Source organism: Neltuma alba, unplaced genomic scaffold, assembly GCF_004799145.2.
Source record: "Neltuma alba isolate B1F8T4 unplaced genomic scaffold, ASM479914v2 tig00011277_pilon, whole genome shotgun sequence".
Classification (NCBI taxonomy): domain Eukaryota; kingdom Viridiplantae; phylum Streptophyta; class Magnoliopsida; order Fabales; family Fabaceae; genus Neltuma; species Neltuma alba.
This window is the reverse complement of record NW_021635987.1, coordinates 1,441,715-1,465,421: the sequence shown is the minus strand read 5'-3', so window position 1 is coordinate 1,465,421 and position 23,707 is coordinate 1,441,715. Positions and strand designations below refer to the sequence as shown.

The 23,707-nt window shown below is 35.6% G+C and overlaps 1 protein-coding gene across 1 annotated transcript; it reads right to left on the bottom strand.

Moving 5' to 3' along the window:
* Positions 1-18,727: 18,727 nt before the first annotated feature.
* LOC114711135 (chromo domain-containing protein LHP1-like) lies at positions 18,728-22,210 on the bottom strand. The gene is made up of 7 exons (XM_028895484.1): positions 22,117-22,210; positions 21,906-22,084; positions 21,732-21,757; positions 21,538-21,624; positions 20,557-21,294; positions 19,147-19,207; positions 18,728-19,061 (listed from the first exon to the last, which is right to left on the bottom strand). The coding sequence occupies exons 1-7, from the start codon at positions 22,208-22,210 to the stop codon at positions 19,014-19,016; spliced, it is 1,233 nt and encodes a 410-aa protein (XP_028751317.1). The 3' UTR covers positions 18,728-19,013.
* Between the last annotated feature and the right edge of the window lie 1,497 nt (positions 22,211-23,707).

Here is a 23,707-nt window from a genome sequence, read left to right as displayed (position 1 = left end):
AAGAGAGGGGATCACGTGGGGAACATGCAAGAGTTCACGTGCAGCATCATGTCATGATACGCACCGTATTTTCCTTCTGCGAGTTCCTTTTTAACAAGCAATTCCAGCCATTAGTAAGCCGTATGCGCTAAGGACTATGACCGTTTAGAGTTTGATCACTAACAGTATTGTTAACTTCCAACCTCTATGAAACGGTCCCATCAACAAAAATGCCAGACGTATAAAAATATCTTCACATGGGTCATATACAGTGTAGCTTAGTTTGGTCATATAACTAAACTCTATGAAATAACCTGCTAATAAAGTTATACAATTGGGGCATGCTATGCAGGATGCAGCAACTAAAGAAAAGATAATTAAATCAATCATTTTCAGCATTCATCGGAAGATGAAAATTACTACTACAATATGATTCTCAGGACTCCATCCAAATAATAATTTGACTGATATTATAATAACCACGGCCTCATATCCTTAATATAAGACTCAAATAATTAATTTGAAGAAGTTAATTAAAAAAACTACTAAACTACTTTAAACTATTTATATTCATCATTTTTTAATCTAATTTGCCGCATTTATAAATTCATAATCTAATGATCTAAGTAAGTATTTTTTAAAAAAATCATATAAAATATACTATAATTAAGTAATTTGATAATTTTTTTTAATCTTTTTAAATGAGTTAACTATCCTTATATTAAAGATAGGATGTAATAGTATTTTTCACATGTTTGACTCATCTGATACCAATTGTTAACATTTTCCTTCGTGATCAAATCTGTTCTTCCATTCTGTTCAGCTTCGGGTCATAAAGTAAATCCAGGGAAATCAAAAGCGTTCTTTTCTAAGAATGTGGGGTTCCAAAGAGCCACCGAGCTGTGCCACCACATGGGTACAGGTATCACTACGGATCTGGGGAAATATTTTGGAGTTCCACTGCTGCACAAGAGAGCCACGAAGGATATATTCTTGCCAATTGTCCAGAAAGTCAAGACGCGACTATCATCCTGGAAAGGAAAATTTCTAACCATAGCAGGGCGAGCTACACCCATAAAATCAGTGTTATCTGCCGTCCCATGCTATCAAATGCAAACCATGCTCCTTCCTAAGAGCATATTTAAGGGAGGTGGAAAAGTTCAGCAGGCAGTTCCTATGTAACCAGTCCTTGGAAAGCCGAAAGCTCCATCTCATTTCGTGGAAAGATATCAAACAGCCAAAAAATATAGGTGGACTGGGCATAAAGGATTTAGAATGGCAGAATAGAGCTTTTATTCTGAAAATGTGCTGGGGTATCCTCATTAAACCGGAAGCCCTATGGGTTAAATGCGTCAGACAAATATGGATGTGAAGAAGGCACATACACTGTTGTGACGAAGAAACAAAATTCCTCTGCTGTTTGGAGAAGTATAGCCCTTTTATGGGAACGTTTCTATCAAGGAGTGGGACGTATGATTAAAAGCGGCGCTCAAACACACTTTTGGTGGGATGCATGGAGCCCTTTTAATCAGTCTCTTATTTATTTTGTGCAAGGCCATCTTCAAGACTTGATCCAAGATGCGAAGGTAAATTCTTTTCTTCTGGCCAATGGGCTGTGGAATAAATCTAATTGGAGAAGATTTCTGCCTGAGTGGGTCTGTAACATCATTGAGAAGGTTCCGCCCCCGCATGGTACTGATAGAGATATTTTCTATTGGAGGAATTCTCATGATGGGAAGTTTTGTGTGAAAGCAGCGTATAACTTGATTGCTGGACAGCAGGATTGGGATGGCAGAATGGGGTAGAAAGAGATGTGGAGACTTCCAGTGCCGGAAAAACTGAAAATTTTCTGATGTCAGGTCTCTCATGAGAGACTCCCTACTAATCTACTCAGAGCTCACAGAGGAATACATCACAGATGATGCAAACTGCCCTTTTGAGTGTTGTGAGGAAAACACTATGCACATACTGAGAGATTGTGTGACAGCCCGTGAGATATGGATTTCTTTAGTTCACCCTAATCATCGATCTCGTTTCTTTGCTTTGAATATGCAGGTCTAGCTTTCAATATACAAGGTATGATCAGAATCCATGGAGCAAAATGTTTGCAACCTTCTGCTGGTTATTGTGGAAGAACAGATGCAGGGGAGTGATGGAGGGAAGCAGATCAAGTGCACGAGACATTCTTCACACAGGACTGAAACTATGGGGTCTGTTAACAGGACTGAAACTCTGTAAGCAACAAGGGTATAACAAGGTTCTGGTTTGCATAGATTCAATTGAAGCCTATAAGCCAGCCAGTTACTGGTCATGGTGGACCACCCACTTTATGCACTGATCTCAAGTATTAGAGATCTGATATTTTCAGATTGGGACATCAATATTAATTCGCGTCCCACGCTCCGCTGTCAAATGCGCCGATATCCTAGCTAAAGGGGCTCACCATGCCATGACCAACTTCGTCCTGCTTCAGCAACCTCCCTTAGATTGCTGGGGCCAATTGCAAATTGATAATAGGATCGTTAACTTTTCTAGTTTATTAATGTAGTGTTTCAAGTTCTGCTTGCCTTTGTATTTGGGAAAAAAAAAAAAAAATCCGTCCTTCCATTTACTGCACAGCCAACTGTAGATGGTTCATCTAGTTTAGGAATCAGTGCATAGTATGATGGAGCAAAACTGACCTTCCCTCTGTTGGGTAATCTAACTTTGATATTTTTATACAAGTTATATTGATTAAGATTAGGAAGTCCATGTTTATGTAACTTATATTCAAGTTTAAAGAACATGAATTTTTATTGATTAAATAGAATCTGAAATTTACAGTAGTCCTTACAAAATGAGGTGCGAATGGAAAAGGCCTTTTAGCCATTTTAATTCCTGGGACCAAACTTTGCGAATGGTCCAACATGGGAGTGAGAACAACTGATACCAACTTTTAATTCTCCCACGTCCTACTCACTAACTGTTGGAATCAATCTGAACCATGCGAAGAAAACAGTTTATTTCAGTTAAAAAAGAAGGAAGGAAAGAAAGAAAGATGTCTCGTAAAACTTTATTATGCAAGAGTCTCTCACTTTTCCATAAGAATAGTAAATTTAGATCCATGCATGCTGATGATCAGATAGCATTTATCTTAGCCGAAAATTTTTCATTCACAATACGTTCATTTGAAAATTTGACTGCGCCCCCCCCCCCCCCAAAAAAAAAAACTAAAACAAAAATTTCAACTTAACATATAGCTATATAGCCTCATCTTTTCTTCTACATTTTTTTTTTGCTTTTCCCAAGTGGTGTTGCAGGTAGTGATCGTTAGTCAAGATGATTTAAAACCTCTTAATCGTCTTAGAATTAAATCAAAACAAAACTGAATAAAAAATAAAATATAGTGCACATGTTTCAGGTCTTCTCTCTCGTAGAGCCTTTTTATTTGAAGTTCCAACTTAAACTAAGTACAAAAGACATTGAAAAAGTTCTAAAATTGATTTTTTCCCCTAACAAAACTACTTTCAAAACAATGCAAATAAAATAAATTCTAAATACTATTTTTTTGTCTGTTTAATAACATGATGACTGAAAATATGAATTTGGATTTTAAAAAAATGAATGATGATATGCCCTTTCAAATATGAATGAATAGCTAGCTTGTTTTGTTTAATAATATGAGAATAATTTAAGTGATTAGAATCGGTTTAGAACACTTATTCATTTTAAATTGATATTCAGGTAGGACATTAATCACAAATTAAACTCACTTCCAGAACATTCCTTACACAAAGCTGCATAGAAATCATACTAATAGTGAGTTCACAAGGCATTGAATTTAAATATATATTCATAACTACTCCTCCGATCCTTAATATAAGATCCATTTAACTAATTTGATTAGATTAAGGAAGTTAGTTAAGTTAGTTAATTATAAGAAAATTGACACATTTTTCCTAAAACACCATAATCATCTTTCTTAATAATACCCCCTCTCCCTCTTCTACTTGATTATGGTTGAGGGAGTATCCATAGGGGTAATTTAGAGAAAATTAATAAATATGATAAATGAGTCTTATATTTAGGATCAAAACCAACTCAAGAATTAGGTCTATATTAAGGACCGGGGGAGTAAATAATTAAACTTACAACTGCTGATCCAAACAAAGAATTATCACCGGCAACTTCAACTTCTAAACTACATAAAATATATTTTAAACCAGAAATCTAAAGTACATAATCCAAACTAAGGATTAAAATGAACTTCTCTTTGTGGCTCTCAAATTCAAGTCATTGTATTCAGTTTCAAACTCCACAAGGAAATCAGTCTTTCATATCATTGAGTACAATCAGGGCACGAATCAAGCATCAACCAGCCATGAAAACAAAAGAAGAGGGTCGGGTTTGGAGTTTAACAGCAGAAGAACCGAAGAAACAGTGAAGGCCGAATGGTTCCTGAAGAAGACCCTGACAGAGATGGCCGCCGGTGGTTGATTGAGGGGATGGAGCTAGAAATTTCTGGCTTGACGACTGAATGGGTTTTGGTGATAAAAAGCAGAGGAAGACGATGGTGTTTGTGGTGGAGGGAAGGAGTGTCGACGTCGACGGTGGTGAAAGAGGATGCCAGCGTCGTTATGGTAAAGGAAGAGATGAAGTCACAAGTTGATCGTGATGGGAGTCGGAGCCGTGAACGATGGATCTCTGGTCTCCGTTCTCGGTTCTCGGCAGTCAAGTCGTGGCTTTTATTTAAGAAAAAGAATTTCAAACAGTGCGCTAATGCTTAACTTCCAAAACGGTGAGTTTCGGTGTCCATAGGTCCTTCACTGCAATTTCTGAAATCTTTCGGTCTTCTCAGCAATTATTGAAGTCCTTAGCTGTAATTTCCTTGGTCTCCACTGTATTTTCTCAAATTTTCCACAAAGTCCCGCAAAATAAATTAAAATAATGTACGATCATATAATTCCAAACTCAATTATTTAATAGTAATCACAAAAATATGATAAAATTACCCATTTAAACTCTATTTTAATATTATCAATATTTAATTGAGAAAATCCGAATTAAATCCAATCAAAATACTTAAATTTAATTTGAAGCCTGCACATTTAACAAATTTCTATTAAGCACATGAGATCTAATTAGGAATTGCAGAATGCTGTTGAATGATTATAATGCCCTTATTTAGTTAAAAATGAAAATTTATTATTTTATTCCTCTTAAGTGATTCATCATCTCTTATTATTAATATTTGGACACAAAAATAAATAATTTCACTGTTTGAAATTTGTATGTATAACTAAAACCTTCAAAATATTTTCGTTAAGCATTTCAAATTATAATATAAACAGTCTTTAAATAAATATTTTTTCTTTTCAGGTTATAAATATTTATTTTAAGATTTTAAAATATTTTAATTATAATAACTATTTAATATTAAGTTGTAATAATTTATGTTTTGGTTTGTATCCAACATTGCTTAAATAAATAAGACTAATGTAAATTATAAAAAATGAAGATAAAAAAATATTTATTCAAAGTTTACTTATATTTGTAATTTAACATGTTTTATTAAAATATTTTTAATAGTGCAAGTTACATATACAAATTTCAAATGTTATAAAATCACTTATATGTATTTTGGTCTAAAAAAATTGTAAGAGATAAGAGATCACTTGGAAGAGATAAAATAATTAATTTTCTTTTTTAATTAAAGAAGGGCATTCTGATTATTTAACAACATTCAGAAATTTCTAATTAAATTTCATGTCTTAGTTAAAAATTTGTTAAAAATATAAGTCTAAATCTAGATTTAGGTATTTCGACTGAATTTAATTGGTATTCTCCTATTCAATTCAAAATAATAATAATTAAATGTTAATTAACTTACTTTAGCCGATAAAAAAATTTCAAAAAGATAGAAAATTACATGTTAAAATATGGATTTATCATAACAATAAAAGATGACTTTTAACACTTCAGCCTAGAAGGAAGGGGGAAAAAAGATAACATGAGTTTCATATCACATTTTAAAAAAAATAAATTAAAAACCGTATAAGATTATGCTCTTTTGTATTGTTGTCAACTCGTCCAAATCTTTGAAAAATCCAGTCATCATAAAAGAAATTAGTTACGCTTGTGCTTAGACATAAGAGGCCCGGTTACCTCCTTCCAAATTATAAGGTTTCAAAGACATTTAAAATTTAGTGCTCCGTTTTATTTTTTAAAAAAAACTATGAAAGTCATTTAATCAAATCAGGTATGAAGGGTGAGGGCAAGTAAGAACATGAGAAAGACGTAAAATAGGTTAATGAATAAAAGGGATGATATCATGCCCCTATGAAAACTCTTAACCCACTGTAAATCCAAATATTAAATTTAGGATGGACATTCTAAGTATGTTGAAGGAATGATCTAGAAATTTGATATAAAAAAAAAGAAGGATTGGCATAAGAAAGATTGACATAAGAAAGATATAAAACAAAATAGAGATCAGAGTAGATTATAAAGGAAAAGGTAAAGAAAATAGAAGGATCTTGCATAAGAAATATTTTAAAAAAATAGAGAATACAAAACACAAAGAAAAAATGTAAATATAAAATAAGAATTAAAAGACTATCAATAATTACAGAAAAAAAAAACACGAAATAACCTCTTCTATGGTTCGCATAATTTTCTCTTACAATGGATAACCATCCCCTCCGTCATGTATTTCAAATTGGGAGCATAGGCAAGTTCAAGATGAGCACTGTTCTGATACCAATGTAAGAAAATGAAAAAAAAAATGAACAGAAAATTGGCATGAAACTCATCTTATTTCGATGAATGAGAAAAAATAGAAAGAAAACAAAATAAGTAAATATGAGAATGACTAAAATACCCTTATTATAAACAATTAACAAAGAAACTAAATAATTTAATAAAAGAAAATTATTTTTCTAAGTAAAAAAGGGGAATTTTTTAAATAAAATAAAATAAAAGGAAATAAATAAATTAGGCATTACCCAATATTTTAATAAAACGATAAAAATTAAATAAAATGAAAGACTATAATAACATGATAAATTGATATCATGAAAATGTCACTAATAACACCATTAAAATTAATCTTGATACTTATAAAGTAAGGATAATAAATGAAAATATCACTAATAACACCATTAAAATTAATCTTAATACTTATAAAGTAAGGATAATAATAGGTTCTCTTAAGCTCCTTCGCATTATCATCCGTCAGTCCTCAGCCCAAGCCATGCGAGATTGGCTTGCCTCGCAGACCATTCAACTTAAAAAATATTAAATATTAACAGTTAATACTCTATCCTAAAAGAAACTAAGAAAGTAAAAGAATCAAACTAAGTATTATGCACGGTAAGGGCAAATAAAAAAATAAGGGACACAAAAAATAGCCCAAAGACCACAAGGGATGAGATTATCCCCTATAGACACTCTCATCCTACACATGAGCTACAAGCCCAGAAATTAGATTTAGGATTGACATTCTGAGTAATGATATTCGGGCATACCTGAAGTGTCGAGTAATCTCAGATTAGGTAGCCACGCGCGGAATTCCGATCACAGCAATGGAATGGGAATCAACGTTCATAGCAAATGCACTTTTGTGTTGGAGGAGGAGAGGAGAGATGCAGGCGGGAAGAATTATACCGGTTGAATGAATCAGTTTATTTTAAACTGATCCTATCTCTGAAAATAAAACTACCGCCCCGTCTGTCCTTATCCATATTTTGAAGGAAAAATTGCCATAACCATTTAAGACCCACAAGTTATGTTATTTGCATTAGAGCCCCAAATTTAATGGGCTTGGGCTCAATCCACCAAGGGTGGACTGGCCCATTTTCCTACATCTCCCACTCACACTTGGTGGATTAGGTGTCAAGGGTCTCATCTCTTCGCCTCCTCTTAGTTTCATACTCAGTGCTTTGCCGTGACCGCGTGGGCATGACGTCTTCATTTAGGTGCCTGTACTAGAAATCCTTTTATAGGACCAGCACAAGTTACCTTCTCCTTTCGTGTAGCGCGAATTTTAAAATTATGCCTAAGATGTCCTAGATTTACTTATATACACTTTTTCATGGTAAATCTAATCCCTCTCGAGTCAAAAGTTGACTCAGATTACCTTTCTCTTATGTCTAGTATCCACACTTACGACCACAAAATTTCATAAGGGACATGTCACAGACACTAGCATAGGTGTGTATATCACAGTCAATCTTCCTTTCGCCCAACATCACTTTGAAATGAATCAGTCGCTTTCTTAGCATACTACCTTAGATCGCATCAATCATGACCATAGGACATATGCCAAAGTAGCAGTCACTGAAACATATCTTCATGATATTGTCAAAGTCAAAGGACACCAATAGGAGGATAATTCCTCCCTGGGACTCACACAACAATGAAGCAGGGATCTTTCACTTGCTTCCCTTTTGCGGTTCTTTCAGCACATGTGGTATGAAACACATGCTACGGTGTTACTCTTTTACTATAAGAGTGTATGTCGATTTAGATTTATTATTAACACCGTACAGACTTAGGTCCAGACACACTCAGTATCTAAACCCAAATTCTTCAATTCTGCTCATTGTTATGACGTCGACGTTGAAGAGTTTGTTGTCTGGCTACAGGTATTATGGAAGTGGGATTCCAAACTTCGATCCAACTTTATCAACGTGGATCTCATCTTGACTTGCTACACTTTAGTCAAGGCGACATAAAGTTTGTGTTTCTTCTCTACCATATCAGCATTCATTGCTGCTTTACTGGTGAACACAAATGTCTCATCTTTGTTCACTCCACATGAGTGTCAAAGGCGGTTGCCCGTGTGAGAGAGTCAACCTTTTTTAACCTGTACGACATACTAGACATTGTATACTTTCGGACAAACACATAAAGTGATAACGAAATACAATTTCATTAATGAAGCGTTCATATTACACTTTACGTATGCCAAGGGCTTGTACATGTTCTTTAAAAACTTTTTCGCCTATTGGCTTTGTCAGAGGATCTGCTACCATACATTTGGTTGAAATATATTGTACAGTAACAATCTTTTGTGCTATGTAATCTCTAACAAAATTATACTTGATGTCAATATGCTTGGTTTTGCTGTGATACTTAGGATCTTTAGTATAGGCTATGGCTGCAGTATTGTCACAGTATACCATCACTGGACTGGTACTCTCGTTTCCAAATCCAAGGTGTTCTATAAATCTCTTCAGCCATAAAGCCTCTTGCACTGCTGCAGTGCAAGCCACAAACTCAGCTTCCATCGAATGTAAGGCAATGCACGTTTGCTTCTTGCTACTCCAACATATGGCGCCATTGTTGAGTAAGAAGGTATAACCTGAAGTTGACCTTCGTTCTTCTTCATCTCCGCCTACATCAGCATCGGAGTACCCAACAAGACGCAGGTCACCTCCTTCGTAGCACAGTGCATAATTGGAAGTTCCCTTTAAGTACCTCAAGATCCTCTTCACTGCTTTCCAATGCTTTTCACCGGGGTTAGACTGGAATCTGCTCACCAGTCCCACTGCATAACAGATGTCTGGTCTTGTACACATCATTGCGTACATCAGACTACCAACAGCACTGGCATATGGAACTCTTTCCATCTTCTTTTTATCAGATTCGGTTTTGGGACACATGTCAGAACTCAAAGCCACTCCAGTGGCAACGGGTGTACTCATGGGATTGCAGTCTTTCATGTTAAATCGCTCAAGAATCTTGTTGATATAATTCTCTTGTGAAAGAGAGAGGATTCGTTTTGAACGATTTCTTTGGATCTTAACTCCAAGTATGTACTCTGCTTCACCCATGTCTTTCATTTCAAAATTCGACGAAAGCCATTCTTTAATAGCCACCACCGAATCTAGACTATTTCCGGCTAATAGTATATCGTCTACATATAAGGATAATATGACAAAATTACCCTCAAACCGCTTAATGTAGACGCAGTGGTCTTCCTCTATCATTTGGAAGTCATATGAGGTTATCGCTTTGTGAAACCTCAAATACCACTGTCTGGATGACTGCTTCAATCCATAAATGGACCTTTTGAGTTTACAAACTTTATTTCTTTTCCTTTTTCAATGAAACCTAATGGTTGTTCCATATAGATTTCTTCATCCAGATCACCATTCAGAAATGCGGTTTTTACATCCATCTGATGTAATTCTAGATCTAAACTGTTTACTATTGCCAAATAAGTCTAATAGAATTGAAACGCACAACAGGTGAGAACGTATCTTCGTAATCTATTCCTTCCTGTTGCGTGTACCCCTTTGCCACTAATCGAGCCTTGTATTTGTCAATTGATCCATCCACTTTTCTTTTAATTTTGAGAACCCACTTGTTCCCAATGGCTTTACGCCCTTTTGGAAGATCAACTAACACCCAAACTTGGTTCTTGTTCATTGAGTCCATTTCTTCTTCCATAGCTTTCATCCATTCATCTTTCGCAGGACCTGACAAGGCTTCTCGTACAGAACGGGGCTCATCATCCCCTTCTGGAGTAACTAAGAGAGATTCGCCTTCTATTTGAAAGCGTCTTTTGGGAACACTTTCCCTGTTACTCCTTCTGACGGGAGCTTTTTGCTTATCTTTCTTTCTTTGTTCAGGTCTTGGTGTTGACCTTTCTTGGCTCCCACTCAGATTGACACACCTAGACGATTCTGGTTTGTCAATTTGTTCTGTACTGTCTTGTTCCTGTGTTTCATAAAGAGAAACGGTACGGTCAACATCTCCTCTATTAGGAAATTCAGTCTCAATGAATATTACATCTCTTGATTCTATTTCAGTCACGGTTCCATCTTCGTTTTCACCTATGAAAACGTATCCCTTTGATTGTTCAGAGTACCTTATGAAGATACATTTCTTTCCTCGGGGACCCAACTTCCCATGCTTATGAGAAGCATCATGGATATACGCCGCTGACCCCCAGGGTCTCAAGATGCTTAGATCTGGTTTGCGTTTTGTCCATAACTCGTAGGGTGTGGAAGCGACTGATTTTGAGGGTACACGGTTAAGTATGAAGGTTGCCGTTAACAAAGCATCACCCCAATAAGAAATTGGCAGGTTTGCTTGAGCCATCATTGACCTAACCATGTCTAAAAGAGTTCTGTTTCTTCTTTCAGCAACCCATTTTGTTGTGGAGTGCCAGGGATAGTCAGTTGTCTGATTATCCCTTTTTCTTCACAGAGCTGTTTGAATTGATCAGATAAATATTCACGACCTCGATCAGTTCGTAATGCTTTAATTTTACTGTCCATTTGATTCTCTACCTCATTTATGTACCGTCTAAAGCACTCAAGAGCTTCAGACTTATGCGAGATCAAATAGACATGACCATATCGTGAAAAATCGTCAATAAAGGTAATAAAATACCAAGCTCCGTGTCTTGCCCTCACACTCATTGGACCGCAAATATCAGAATGGATTAATTGCAATGGAGTTTCAGCCCTTTTTTCCCTTACCGAAAGGCTTTCTTGTTGCCTTACCAGCTAGACAATTCTCACATAGTGACATTTCCATATTGGGAATGGCACCCAACAATCCTTCTTTCGCTAGTTTAATCATTCTATTTTGATTAATGTGTCCTAGTCTAGCATGCCAGGTGTTTATGTCAATGTTATTCGAAGAAACAGCAAAGCATTCATTACTATTGAAATCACCAACAATATCTAAAACAAAGAACTTCTTAAACAGGAAAGCTGAACCATAAAGAACAGAGTTGCTAAAAATGTCTGCAACTTTACCATGAAAGTTTACATTAAACCCAAATTCTAACAGACACAATACAGAAACCAAGTTCCGCCGGATGTCAGGAGCATAAAGTACATCATGGAGTATCAAGGTCTTCCCACCACGCAAAGTAAATTTGCAGGTGCCCAAACCTTTAACCTCGATCCTCGCGTTGTTCCCAACGTAAAGCCACTTGCTTTGATACGGCAACCGACGGTACTCGATAAAGGATCCTCGATCCCTGGTCACGTGGTCTGTGGAGCCTGAGTCTATAATCCAAGAAGAAGAAACAGGTTCTGTTAGAAAAACAGTACTAGAAACATATGAAACATGTGAATTCACATAATCCACTAATACCTTTTCGCTCTCAGCCTGTTTTGAACAGTCACGTGCGAATGGCCCATTCTCTGGCAGGCGAAGCATTTGACCTTCTTCAGGTCTAGCTTCTTCTTCCCACCTTTCTTTCCCTTCTTCTTGAATTGCTTCTTTCCTTTTTGGATTGAGGACCACCCTTCTTCCCTTTCTTTTGAAACTTCTTGCCCTTCTTGGAATCGGGCCTTGATTGGGAAGTACCGGCATCCTCGGTGTAATAAGCTTGTCCAGAGGTCTTGTAAGCCTCTAAACGTTCATCCTCCAGCTCCAAGTGTTTGGCTACATCGTTAAAAGTAACGATGTGTTTTCATTATGGGTCAGGTTGACTTTCATGTGTTCCCAGCTAGCAGGAAGCGATCTGATAACAGCCTGTACTTGCTGTTCATCAGACAGGACATGGCCTGCTTCCTTAAGTTCTCTGATCATGTTGGCCATCTCTCTCAAATGTTGTTTCATTGGATTGTTTGGCTTGAGCTTATAGGTGTCGAACTTAATCGTCAACCTTCTAAGTTTAGTGGTAGAAGTACCACCAAACTTGTCCTTTAACGCTATCCACATAGCCTGTGCAGTTTTGTGCCTCTCAAACTCGCACATAATGTCATCAGCCATGGCACTCAGAAGCGTAATTCTTGCTATGCTGTTTTTCTTCTTCCACACTAGGTAAGCCTCTTGGTCTCTCCTATGTTGGGCCGTATTCCCAGCTTCAGGTTCGACCATTGCAGTGGTTAAAGGTTCAACCGCATCTTGTTCCTCCAAGATGTATTGAACCTTTCGGTGCCATATGTCCCAGTTATCCCCGTTGAGCTTTTCTCCCTTATTAAGCTCAGCAATTATGTTCTGGTTGCCATTTTCAGTTCTGAAGCAAATTTATCCCACATTATTCTACGTTCTCTCTAAAAGAGACGTACCATAGAACATCTTAGTTATATATAGCACAGCGAAGTGTACAATGTCTTGTACTTATATCATCCTTGATCAGAAAGTAATGTTGCTGCAAGATCCATGATCAAGAGCATACGTTTGTACCTCCCATCACACAGATACAAGCAACAAACATTATTTCCTATCAAGGATTTTATATAAGCACTTCAAAGAAAAATTATGACTCTTAGAAGTCTTATCTTCTAAAAGCTCCCACTTATAAAAAGCATACACATACTATTCACAAGATAATCATAACAACAATTCAAGTAATTTCATTAAATGAAACAACATATTTAGTCTGTTTACAATGCATGAAACCATAAAAAAATTTAATACAACAAATATTAATAAAGCATATGTAAATATTACATTATTTGATATGCACATAAAGGTAATCAAGCATTGCTTTCCTTAGGCTCCTGAGTTTGCGTTTTTGTTCATAAAGGAGGATACTAGCTCTATGGCCCAAATCCAGTAAGATTTTCTTATGGGTTTGCCTTTAGGTCCGCCTCTAACCCTTATTGCTCTTATGTACTCCATTATGACTTTAAGGTAGAATTCTGTATTCTTCTTATCGGTCATGTATTGGATGTAATTGGCGAGCACGCCATTGATTCCTTTATATTTGTCAGTTTTGCTGCATCTCTCTCAGCTATACTCATAGCTAATGCGGGGGTCAAAGGTTGGTTCACCTCTTCTCCTTCCTCAACTTCAATTTCATTAGGGAGATCCAGTGAATCTTTATAGACTAATTGAGGTTTGATAGAGAGAGGTTCAGTGGGGAACATAGTTTCCGACTCAGGTCCGGAAGCCACTAACTCCTCTGGGTCTTCTTGAGGAACCTCTTCAGGGTCCTCCTCAGGATCCTCATCCTCAGGTTCATATTCTGGAATTTCATCACCTAGAATGAGTATTCCAATGAACCATGATCGGTATTTTCAGTGCTACTAGAAGCCTCTTGCTCCATTTTCACCTAGAACAAAATAATATAAATTATTTTGAATATTCTGGAATTTTTTTATCCACTAAAAACACCAGAAAATGCACTAAAATACTCATAAATGGATCCTAAATTGTCTCTAAAATTATCAAATTATAAATTAAAATGAAGATCCTAATTTTAGGGATTTTTAGAGACAAACCACACCCCAATTGGACCATTCACGCGCCTACACGCCCCTAGAAGGAAGAATTAGCAAAAAATTTTTTTAAAAAAAACTTCGCCCACTCTCGCTGTCGGCGCGTGTACTTCACGCGCCGCCATGGATCCGGCCGCCGAGAACACGCGCAGTTCCGGCGTCCCGCACGCGCCACACCTTTCAGGTGGTGGTGTCCACGTGTCGAAGAGGTGTGCCACGTGGCGGCACGCGCCACGTGGCAATTCTGGCAAATTTTTTTTAAAAAAATTATTATTATATATTTATATTTTTTTTATTTTTGTTTCTTCGGGTTGGGCTTGGTCCGGTCCTATCCGGATCCGGACCAAGCCAGCCCAACCAACATCCGCCCCGCCTCGTTTTTTTTTTTTTGGTACGATGTCAAAACGACGTCGTTTGGGGGGGCTGGAGGTTGTCTTCAACCTCCAGCCGGGTCTGACCGACCCGGTTTCCGTCGCGGGTCGGGTCCGTCGGACCCGGATTATTCTCTCCCCCATATGTCCTCCGTCCGACGTCCGTTCTTCGCGTTCTTGGTGTCATTTTCTTCGTTTTTCGAGCTCTACGCAATGGGATAATTTTTGAAGCCTAAAACCTTCATTTTTCAGACACCCAAAACAAAAAACTTCACTGTGCGAAAACGGGTCTCTTTCATCATGAATTTCATGCTTCCAAACCTACGTTTTTACCGTTTTTCAGATGTTTTTAATTGTTTTCGGTCATCTCCCATGCAGAATACTATCATATAATTGTTGGAGACAAAAACAAAAAAACAAAAAAAAAACTCTCACATCCGACGTTCATGGAAGCGCAAAAAAAATAACATAGAATCATTATAAACAACTATCATGCTGAATATAAAGAGAAGATTTGCTTAATATCTGAGAGCAAATCACTGAAGTGGGAATGAAGTGCCAACCGTGAGGCACACAACAACAAAATGACAACGCAGAAGATGAAACAGGGCAGCGGAAGAAATAGAACCATGCTCTGATGCCAATAATGATATTCGGGCATACCTGAAGTGTCGAGTAATCTCAGATTAGGTAGCCACGTGCGGAATTCCGATCACAGCGATGGAATGGGAATCAACGTTCACAGCAATGCACTTTTGTGTTGGAGGAGGAGAGGAGAGATGCAGGCGGGAAGAATTTACCGGTTGAATGAATCAGTTTATTTTAAACTGATCCTATCTCTGAAAATAAAACTACCGCCCCGTCTGTCCTTATCCATATTTTGAAGGAAAAATTGCAAATAACCATTTAAGACCCACAAGTTATGTTATTTGCATTAGAGCCCCAAATTAATGGGCTTGGCTCAATCCACCAAGGGTGGACTGGCCCATTTTCCTACACTGAGGATGCTGAAAGGATGATCGGGAAACCTAAAAAAAAAAGAAAAGAGGAGAAAGGATCAAGGAGATGTAATTTAAAAGAAAATATAGAACAAGAAACAATATAATTAAACATAGAAGGAATAAAGTTGATAGCAAAAAAGATTAAGAAGATGTAATTTAAAAAAAAAATGAAATAGAAAACAAAGTAAATAATAGAAAATATGAGAAACTTATGGTTAAACTAGAGTAACACCACAAGGTGTGGCATGAGAGCAAATGCACGAACACAAACATAATCTCATCAATGAAAAAAGTGACTAGTAACACACTAACCAATATGCAAAAGGCAGGAAGCAGATTAAATATGAAATAAAGAACAATTTAAAGGAATCATGTACGTAAATATAGGAGGAACAATGTAATCAAGATGAATAATGCTATGATATCAATGTAAGTTTAAGGTACGTAAATAGAAGTCGTAGATAATCTTCTATACCCATTGAAAATGACTGGACAAAGTCAAAGTTTTGATTTAGAGCAATTATATATATAGAGAGAAGGAGAAGAAATAATACTTCTAGTGTACAGAGAGTAAGTGAGTATCACAAGTTACACATACATATCTGAAATAACCTTTTCCATAGTTTTTATATTTCCCCTCACATGGTTCCCTCTCCCAATTCAAAACAATTGTAAGCATAAATAGCCTCAGGGCTGACGCTACTTTAATATTAACGAGTTGCTTGCGTGTATTGGGAAGCAACACAATCAATGATACCATGCGGAAAACTGACCATGGTGATAGTGTCAAAGTTTTGATTCAAATAACATTTTTCTTGGTTTTATTTCCTCATGATAGATATCCATTCCATCCATCATACATTTTTCAAGTTTTGTCACATTCTTATATTTCAACTTCTTTCTAATCAGGTTCTTTTATGTATATATATTATATCAAGTCCTTATATTAATACTTGAAAAAATGGGGTGAGTGTTGCAAAAATGTGGAAGAGAGAAAAAAATAAAAGAAACCAAAGAAATACTGTGTGAGGGAGGATAAAAGATGTTTGTGTGTGTTTAATGGAATGAATAGAACGTTGTTGACGCCACACACACACACACACACATATAATGGGAAGGGAGACACTGGAACAGTAGAATATAACGGACGAGGTAAGAAAAAGAAAGGGGGAGAGAGAAGATGGAGGGGAGGAAAGTTTTGCGCGTGAAGCACTTTTTTAATTGATTTTATGGTATACCAAAAACTCCTTGAAATGAATAAATTATTGGTGTAATGAAGATGCAACTCCATTCATCATTATCATGCTTGAAGGAAATTTAAAAAAAAAAAAATTAAATTAAGTCTGTGTTTATATATGATTAATATATAACCGAGTTAAAATTAAGTCTATGTCTATATATGATTAATATATAACGGGAAACAAACTAAGTTTAGAAAAATGTAACTAAAAAAGGGTAAATTATCATCTTTCAGGAAAAAAAAGAGTTTCTAAAATTATTCAGTTGGAATGACTTAATCTTGTAGTTGATGTTTTAAATGAGTGATTTAAAACTAATTAAATTTATTCACCAATAATCATAGTTATAATGCTTTTGTATTATGTGGTCGCTTGCATAAGTACTCCTCTGGTTCTAAATGTAAGACCCTTATACTAGTGTGTATACGGGTTTTACATTTAGGACTGGAGGAGTACCTCATCATATCGGTGATCATTTCCCCGGCTCATTATTGGGCAGATTCAATTTTCATTCAAACATTTACATTATATTGTCATTGGACTGATCATGATGAAACAAGGTTGTCCCATTGAAATAAGAAACCACTGGTAAATAATATGTATATGGGTACAAACTTATATTTTGACCAAAACTTTTCGTTGCATGATGGCCATCATACAAGATACATGAGATGGAAGAAAGTTGGGTTAAATTCAGGTGTTTGATCAATAGCCTTGTATGACTCTGATTCATGTATGTCTTTACTCTTCAGTGCGTAGTTTTTTCTATGTGAATGAACTTTATTTATGTTATTTATTAGAGGAGACGAATGAGTCAAGTTCAGCTGCCAAGGAAGAATTATTTGGTATTTTGGAATTCTCATGTTATTTATAAACTGTTCAATAAATTTACAACAAATAAACTAGTACTACCTCCGGTTCTTAATATAAGACCATATTTGACTTTTATTTTGGTCCTAAATATAAAACCCCAATCCACTTTGTCTCTCATATTTATTCAATTTTTTCCAAGATAATCTTTCTAATAATTATAGTTCTAGTTAATACACTTGATTAACAAGGATATTTTAGGAAATACAACACCTATTTAGGACAAATAACTAACTCAACTTACTTCCTTAATCTTCTCAAATTAGTCAACTGGCTCTTATAATTAGGACCGGAAGTAGTACTCATTTTATTTTTTCAAGTGCGTACACATATTCATTACACAACATCATTTTAGGACTATTTTATATAATTAGAACCATTAACTCCTACATTAACAAAATTTAAGAGCTCTCACATACGCACCAAAATTAGATTCCCACCTTGCCTCCTTTCCTATTTCCTATTCATGATGCCTCGTATTTCTTGGGACCATTCAAGAAAGAAAACAAATCCAAGAGCAATAGTTCATTTCAAATTAAAGTTGTGAGAGCTGATTTGGGCTAGTTAGCTCAGATTTTGTTGTACACAATCATATCAATTTTCCAATGTCCAAGTTGGAATACTTTCTATGAAATTCACAGTAATGATTTTTGTAAATAAAAGAAAAATCAGTCATTAGGTTTTCATAATTTTGACTCGATTACAGAAACAGTTCTAAAACTCAATATAAATTAATCCTTATAATTTTAATTTGATTAAAACATATTCCCTAATCTTTGACTTCAGACAACTTAGTAATTTAACTATTTGAAAGATTGCTCCTTCATGTCATTATACTTTTATTTTCTAAGAAATAGAAACTAATATTTAAACGGTTAAAATTATAAAAACTAAATTGTACCAAGTTAAAGTTTAATAACTCGTTTTAATTGAGTCAAACCTATATTGTCTACGACAGAGTTAAAATTTAATTGAATTATAACTGAGTTAAAACTACATGGGTCAAATGATTAATTGTTCCAAAAAATAATAATAACCAGAACAAAAACATCTTGTTTCAGACAAAGATTGGCTAAAGGTGAACACATCCAATCTAACCAATTTCTTAATTTTTGTCTCTATTGATAAATTACCGGGTCCATTGAGAACAAAATAGACATGAAAGAAATTCCCAAAATACTTTTAAGCCAAAAGTCAATCCGATACGACACAAGTTTGGGTCACTTGTACACCACTATCATGTTAGATCTACAAACTTTAAACACTACTACTAACAATGAACTCGTGAAGATCTAACTACAAAAGTAAACGCTGTAGATTACTAACTTCACACAGCAAGATTTAACTTCAAAAGGCAAAGCCTTCATTAAACCTGTCCGATCAAAAGGTCGGATTGAACCGGAGACGTTGCTCATAGAAGTTGATCAGCTGGAACAAAAGAGCAGTCATTAGATCAAGGCATATTTTGAGGTAAAGTGTTAATCCACCAATTCGCAGATAGATATTAAATTACCAGAAGTGGATTGTTAGCCTTAAGATACTTGTTATCCACCTCAACTTCTGTTCCATCAGACCTGTAAAGCTTATTATATTAGTATTAGCTTCATTGTGTGAAAAACCATGCAGGGTCCTGATTGAAAAATCAATTTCACCATATTTTCCCTAATTATCTATGAGCAAGAAAAATTCACTGTAGACTGTGGCATTACAATTTTGACATCTCATCTCCAAATGAACTAACATCACTAATAATGTAGATGCGACTATGTGTTGTTTATGCAAAAGGCCTTAGAATTTGGGCTTTCATTATACTTATCGAGAAAGATATTAATAAGCAAGCAAATGCATAAGCATCAACAAGAAACATACATAGCTGACAAGTTCTCGAAATTAAATGAGTAAGCCCACATGCATTCTTTTAAGACACATGGTTAAACAATGCCAATAATAAGTCATCCCTCACAAGATTTTGAAGACTCTGACAGTTACAAGTACATGCAACCTGTTAGCGCACCAAACAGCCAAACAAGAGGCAAAGCCTCTCAAACCCGGCAACACTCACTAGCACTTCGTCAGGCAAAATATATTTTATGTGTAGCTGATATTTTTCCCTCACAGCTAGCCCTAGTGGAGTACTCCAGAAGCCTATACTTGTCCTCCTTTGATTTGTACAGTATCAATATTTATGCATTGTATTGGCACTACAGATACAATAAAGAGAAATACAGAAATGAATATGCAAAGTTATTCATCATCTCTTGCCCTCTGTTCTTTATTCACTGCATATTTTGTTACAATCAAATAAAATGGACAATAGATTGGCAGAACAGCAAAATGATCTAATAGGGTTAAACCATGTCAACTTATAGAAGCACCAAACTTATGCTCTAAGATCAAATAGGTTATTCAATTAAGGATGCCAAGCAATGAACTAATAAAATGTCACACCAATCAAGCCAGTCATTAAAGCCAAAAACCTATGACCCAAACGCGACAAGCATCACATGATTTTGATTATTATTGTGATAACTTATTAGTAATCAATTCCTGTCTTCAACAATGTGTAATAAAATGCTTATTGGAAGTGACTGAAGTTTGGCAGACTAATATCCCTATCTGTTTAATTTTCTGAAAAGCTGTCTTAATTTTGGATCATAAATTAATGCTGGTTGTTCATAAGTGAAACATATATTATTTGGAAATATTATACTCCTCCGATCCTAAATATAAGACCCTTATACACACTAGTATAAGGGTCTTATATTTAGAACCGGAGGAATACTTACTTTCCTTAAATAGACATACTTACCCTGAAGAAAGCTTAAATTATTTCAGAAAATATTCCGGGTCATGCAATTGTGGATGTTTCGTCAAGTCAAAGGTATAGAATATGAAAGCTGGACTAGTTAGTTGAATGTCTAACCTCATGGCCAAAAAGTTCACTATAATATCTGGTATGTCGCTGGATACAGAAGCTGAATAGCTCAGTGGCTTTATAATCTTGACGATATTATAGGATGTTTTAGCATCACCCATCTGGTGACTATTATTTCCCCCAAAATCAGCAATTTCTGGCCATGCTTGTCCAACTATGATGGCCTGATTTTGAGCATCATCAGGTTCACACACATAAGAGTCTTTCTTGAACCTCTTCACAGAACCAGATTTTCTCCTCTTGGCTCCTCTGCAGCGACCACTTTGATTCAGTCCCATACTATCCACCTTAGATTGACCATTCATTTCAGCATTGGCTTCTTGGATATGTATTGCAAGCTTATTTGAATTGACCCCATTGGTTGTCATGAATGATGTTGTAGCTCTAAGCTCTGTAAGTTTAGGATCATAATCATTTTCCCTTTCAAAATTAAGTTTTGGAACATTCACACCCCGATTTTCATTAGCTGGTTCAGCTTTTCCAAGACCGCCACCATTACCATTTTCTTCCACTTCATCAGCAAAAATCACAGGTTGAGGATGAGCAGGAAGATCAGCAACACTAAGATCATTGGCGGGAGCAGATTGGCAATGGTTGTCAGCTACACTCTTTGCTGAAAACTGTCTAAGGCTATAAGAAGTGGTTGAACGATGCTGCCTCTTCTTGGGTAAAGTGTGATGAACTGCATGCTTGCGCTTCCTCTTTCGATGCTTTCCAGATCTCAAACTGCAAAGTAGAAAGAAGGAACATACATTTGAAAATAGAGTAACCGAACTATTCATAATGTCCCTCCAATTTCTTGAGTTCAAGAACTTAAGACAAAACTTTGCCTTTAACCATATAACAAATGCTCATATAAGCTTCCTGTATGCCCCCTTTATAAAGAAAAAATTGAAAACTAAGAGTATCATTTTTCATATTGTTTATATATTAACATGGAATCTCTTTATCCGTATAGGAAGGGCATACCTGGCTTCAAAAGCTTCAACAACATCAGGGACCGACTGTAAGTTTTCTGGGGGCTCCCAAGTGTTGGCTGTTTCAGGCCAATCGCGCCTTCAGAGTTAAAAGAATAACAATCACATTTACGCAGATTCACTAACTCCCTCCATTTTCATAATGGAATAAGAATCAAAAGACAAAGAAGTAAAAGAAACACCCACCATTTTATAAGGTACTCGAGCTGACCCTATATTCGCAACATTTGTATTTCACCCCAAAGAGGGGAAAAAAAGAAAAAGAAAACCACAGTCAGACATAATAAAATCAGGGGGAAAAAAAAAACTCAATATGCTCTAAAAGATCAGAAAAACCAGAAATAGGTTCTACATCTGTACCTTACGAACCCTCTTGCGACGTATTGCTTCGATTTCAAAGTACCCCTCATCAAGCTTTGGACGAACACCCTCCTGGGGCACTTTATCCGCAACTTCTTCATCTTCCTCTTCAGCCTCAGCTTCTTCTGAAACTTGCCCTTGAGCTTCGTCTCTTCCACCATCTGAAACTGAGTCTGATCGTTTCCAACAGGAGGAGTTAGCAGGTCATCACCTCCATTGCTAGCAGCAACAACGATACCAGTAGCAGCAGCAGCAAAAGTTGCAGAATCTTTCGGTGCCTCCAAATTGCTTCTGCCTCCTTTCATATTAGAGGTGAAAAAGAGAAACTGGGACGAGAATTAGCTTAAGGAAGAAGAGGAAAGCACAGTAATTTCCGTCTGGGGTTCATTGAAACTGAACTATTTAGTGAAGGAACGAGTGAATGGCATCCTTTGGCTTCAACGGCATTACATAGAGATGAGTGAAAACACCCAGAGGTCATAAAACGCACGCCCAATTAGGAAACGACAGTGTTTCATTTACTCTAACCACACCTTTTGCGTGTTCTATTCTCTCTTTCCTTTTACAGAAATAAAAAATTATTTATAAACAGTTAAAAATTTATTAGGATATCTCTAGTCTAGATTTTTTTTTTTTTAAGATTTTGAATTATCATCTGATTAAGTTATAAATATTTAACAGAAAGAGTATAATCAGATGTTTCCCGTTTATAGTCTTTTCAATTTTTTTAATTAAAATTTATTGACATATGATTCCCCAAAAATGTATGGATAAAAAAAAGATCTATACAGATAATGTATGTGTAATATTTTCATGTATTTTAATTGAAAAACTTTGTTAAAACTATATAAAGATTTTTAAGCCAAAAATAAAAGTAGAAATACGTGGCATAAGCAATGTCGTTTCAAAGGATAAAACGACAAAACAAAGTTCTTATAGATCTTAAATGAGGAGTCAAATTATCGTCAAATCTGTGTCAAATTATGGAGACATTCACGTAGTTAGACAAAAACAAGAGTTGGTGCAATGGGACTGGGCTTCATGTGAGGGAACAAGAAAAACATGTATGAGTAATAAATTCATGCATGTTATTTTAAATATAGAAGTTGGTTAAAAAAATCTTATTTTGAATATAAGATTTTAATCTGCAATCTTCTAAATTTACAGTTTTTTTACATACTCCATTCATTGCATATTATTTTTTTAATCTTTGTAAATTATTTATTTAACTCCTATATTTGAAATTGCAGAGAGTTTGATAAATCAAATTAGGACCAGATGAAATATTAAATCAATCCTTTAAAAAATTTAAATCATATGCGTCCTATTAATCTTGTCCTTTTGGTCTTGTTAGGATGCATTCAAAAAGCAGGCCTACCCTTTTATACAATTCGATGTCACAAGAACGTTTAATCAAGAGACAACCTCAACCTGATTATGAGTTTCTTCATTTGCCAAGACCAGATTATGAGTTTCAATCTTATGAATGATGGAAAAAATACTACATAAGTAAAGGATTCACCAATTAAAACTTGACCCAACTAAAGTTTGAATTAGTCTGTCGTATTAGATATTAGATGAGCTGATGCCTAAAAAATTTTAGTTTGGCATGTTAATTACATAATCCAAACACTCATTATGCATGGGAGATAAGAGGAAGATTTTAGAAGTGAAAAATTTTAAGTTCTTGGCTACAAGCAAATACTTGGATTCAAAGCATTCCACAAAAAAAATGGAATAACCTCTAAACCAATAATTAACCTCTGTGTACATCCTTCTCTACTATAATGAATACTATATTT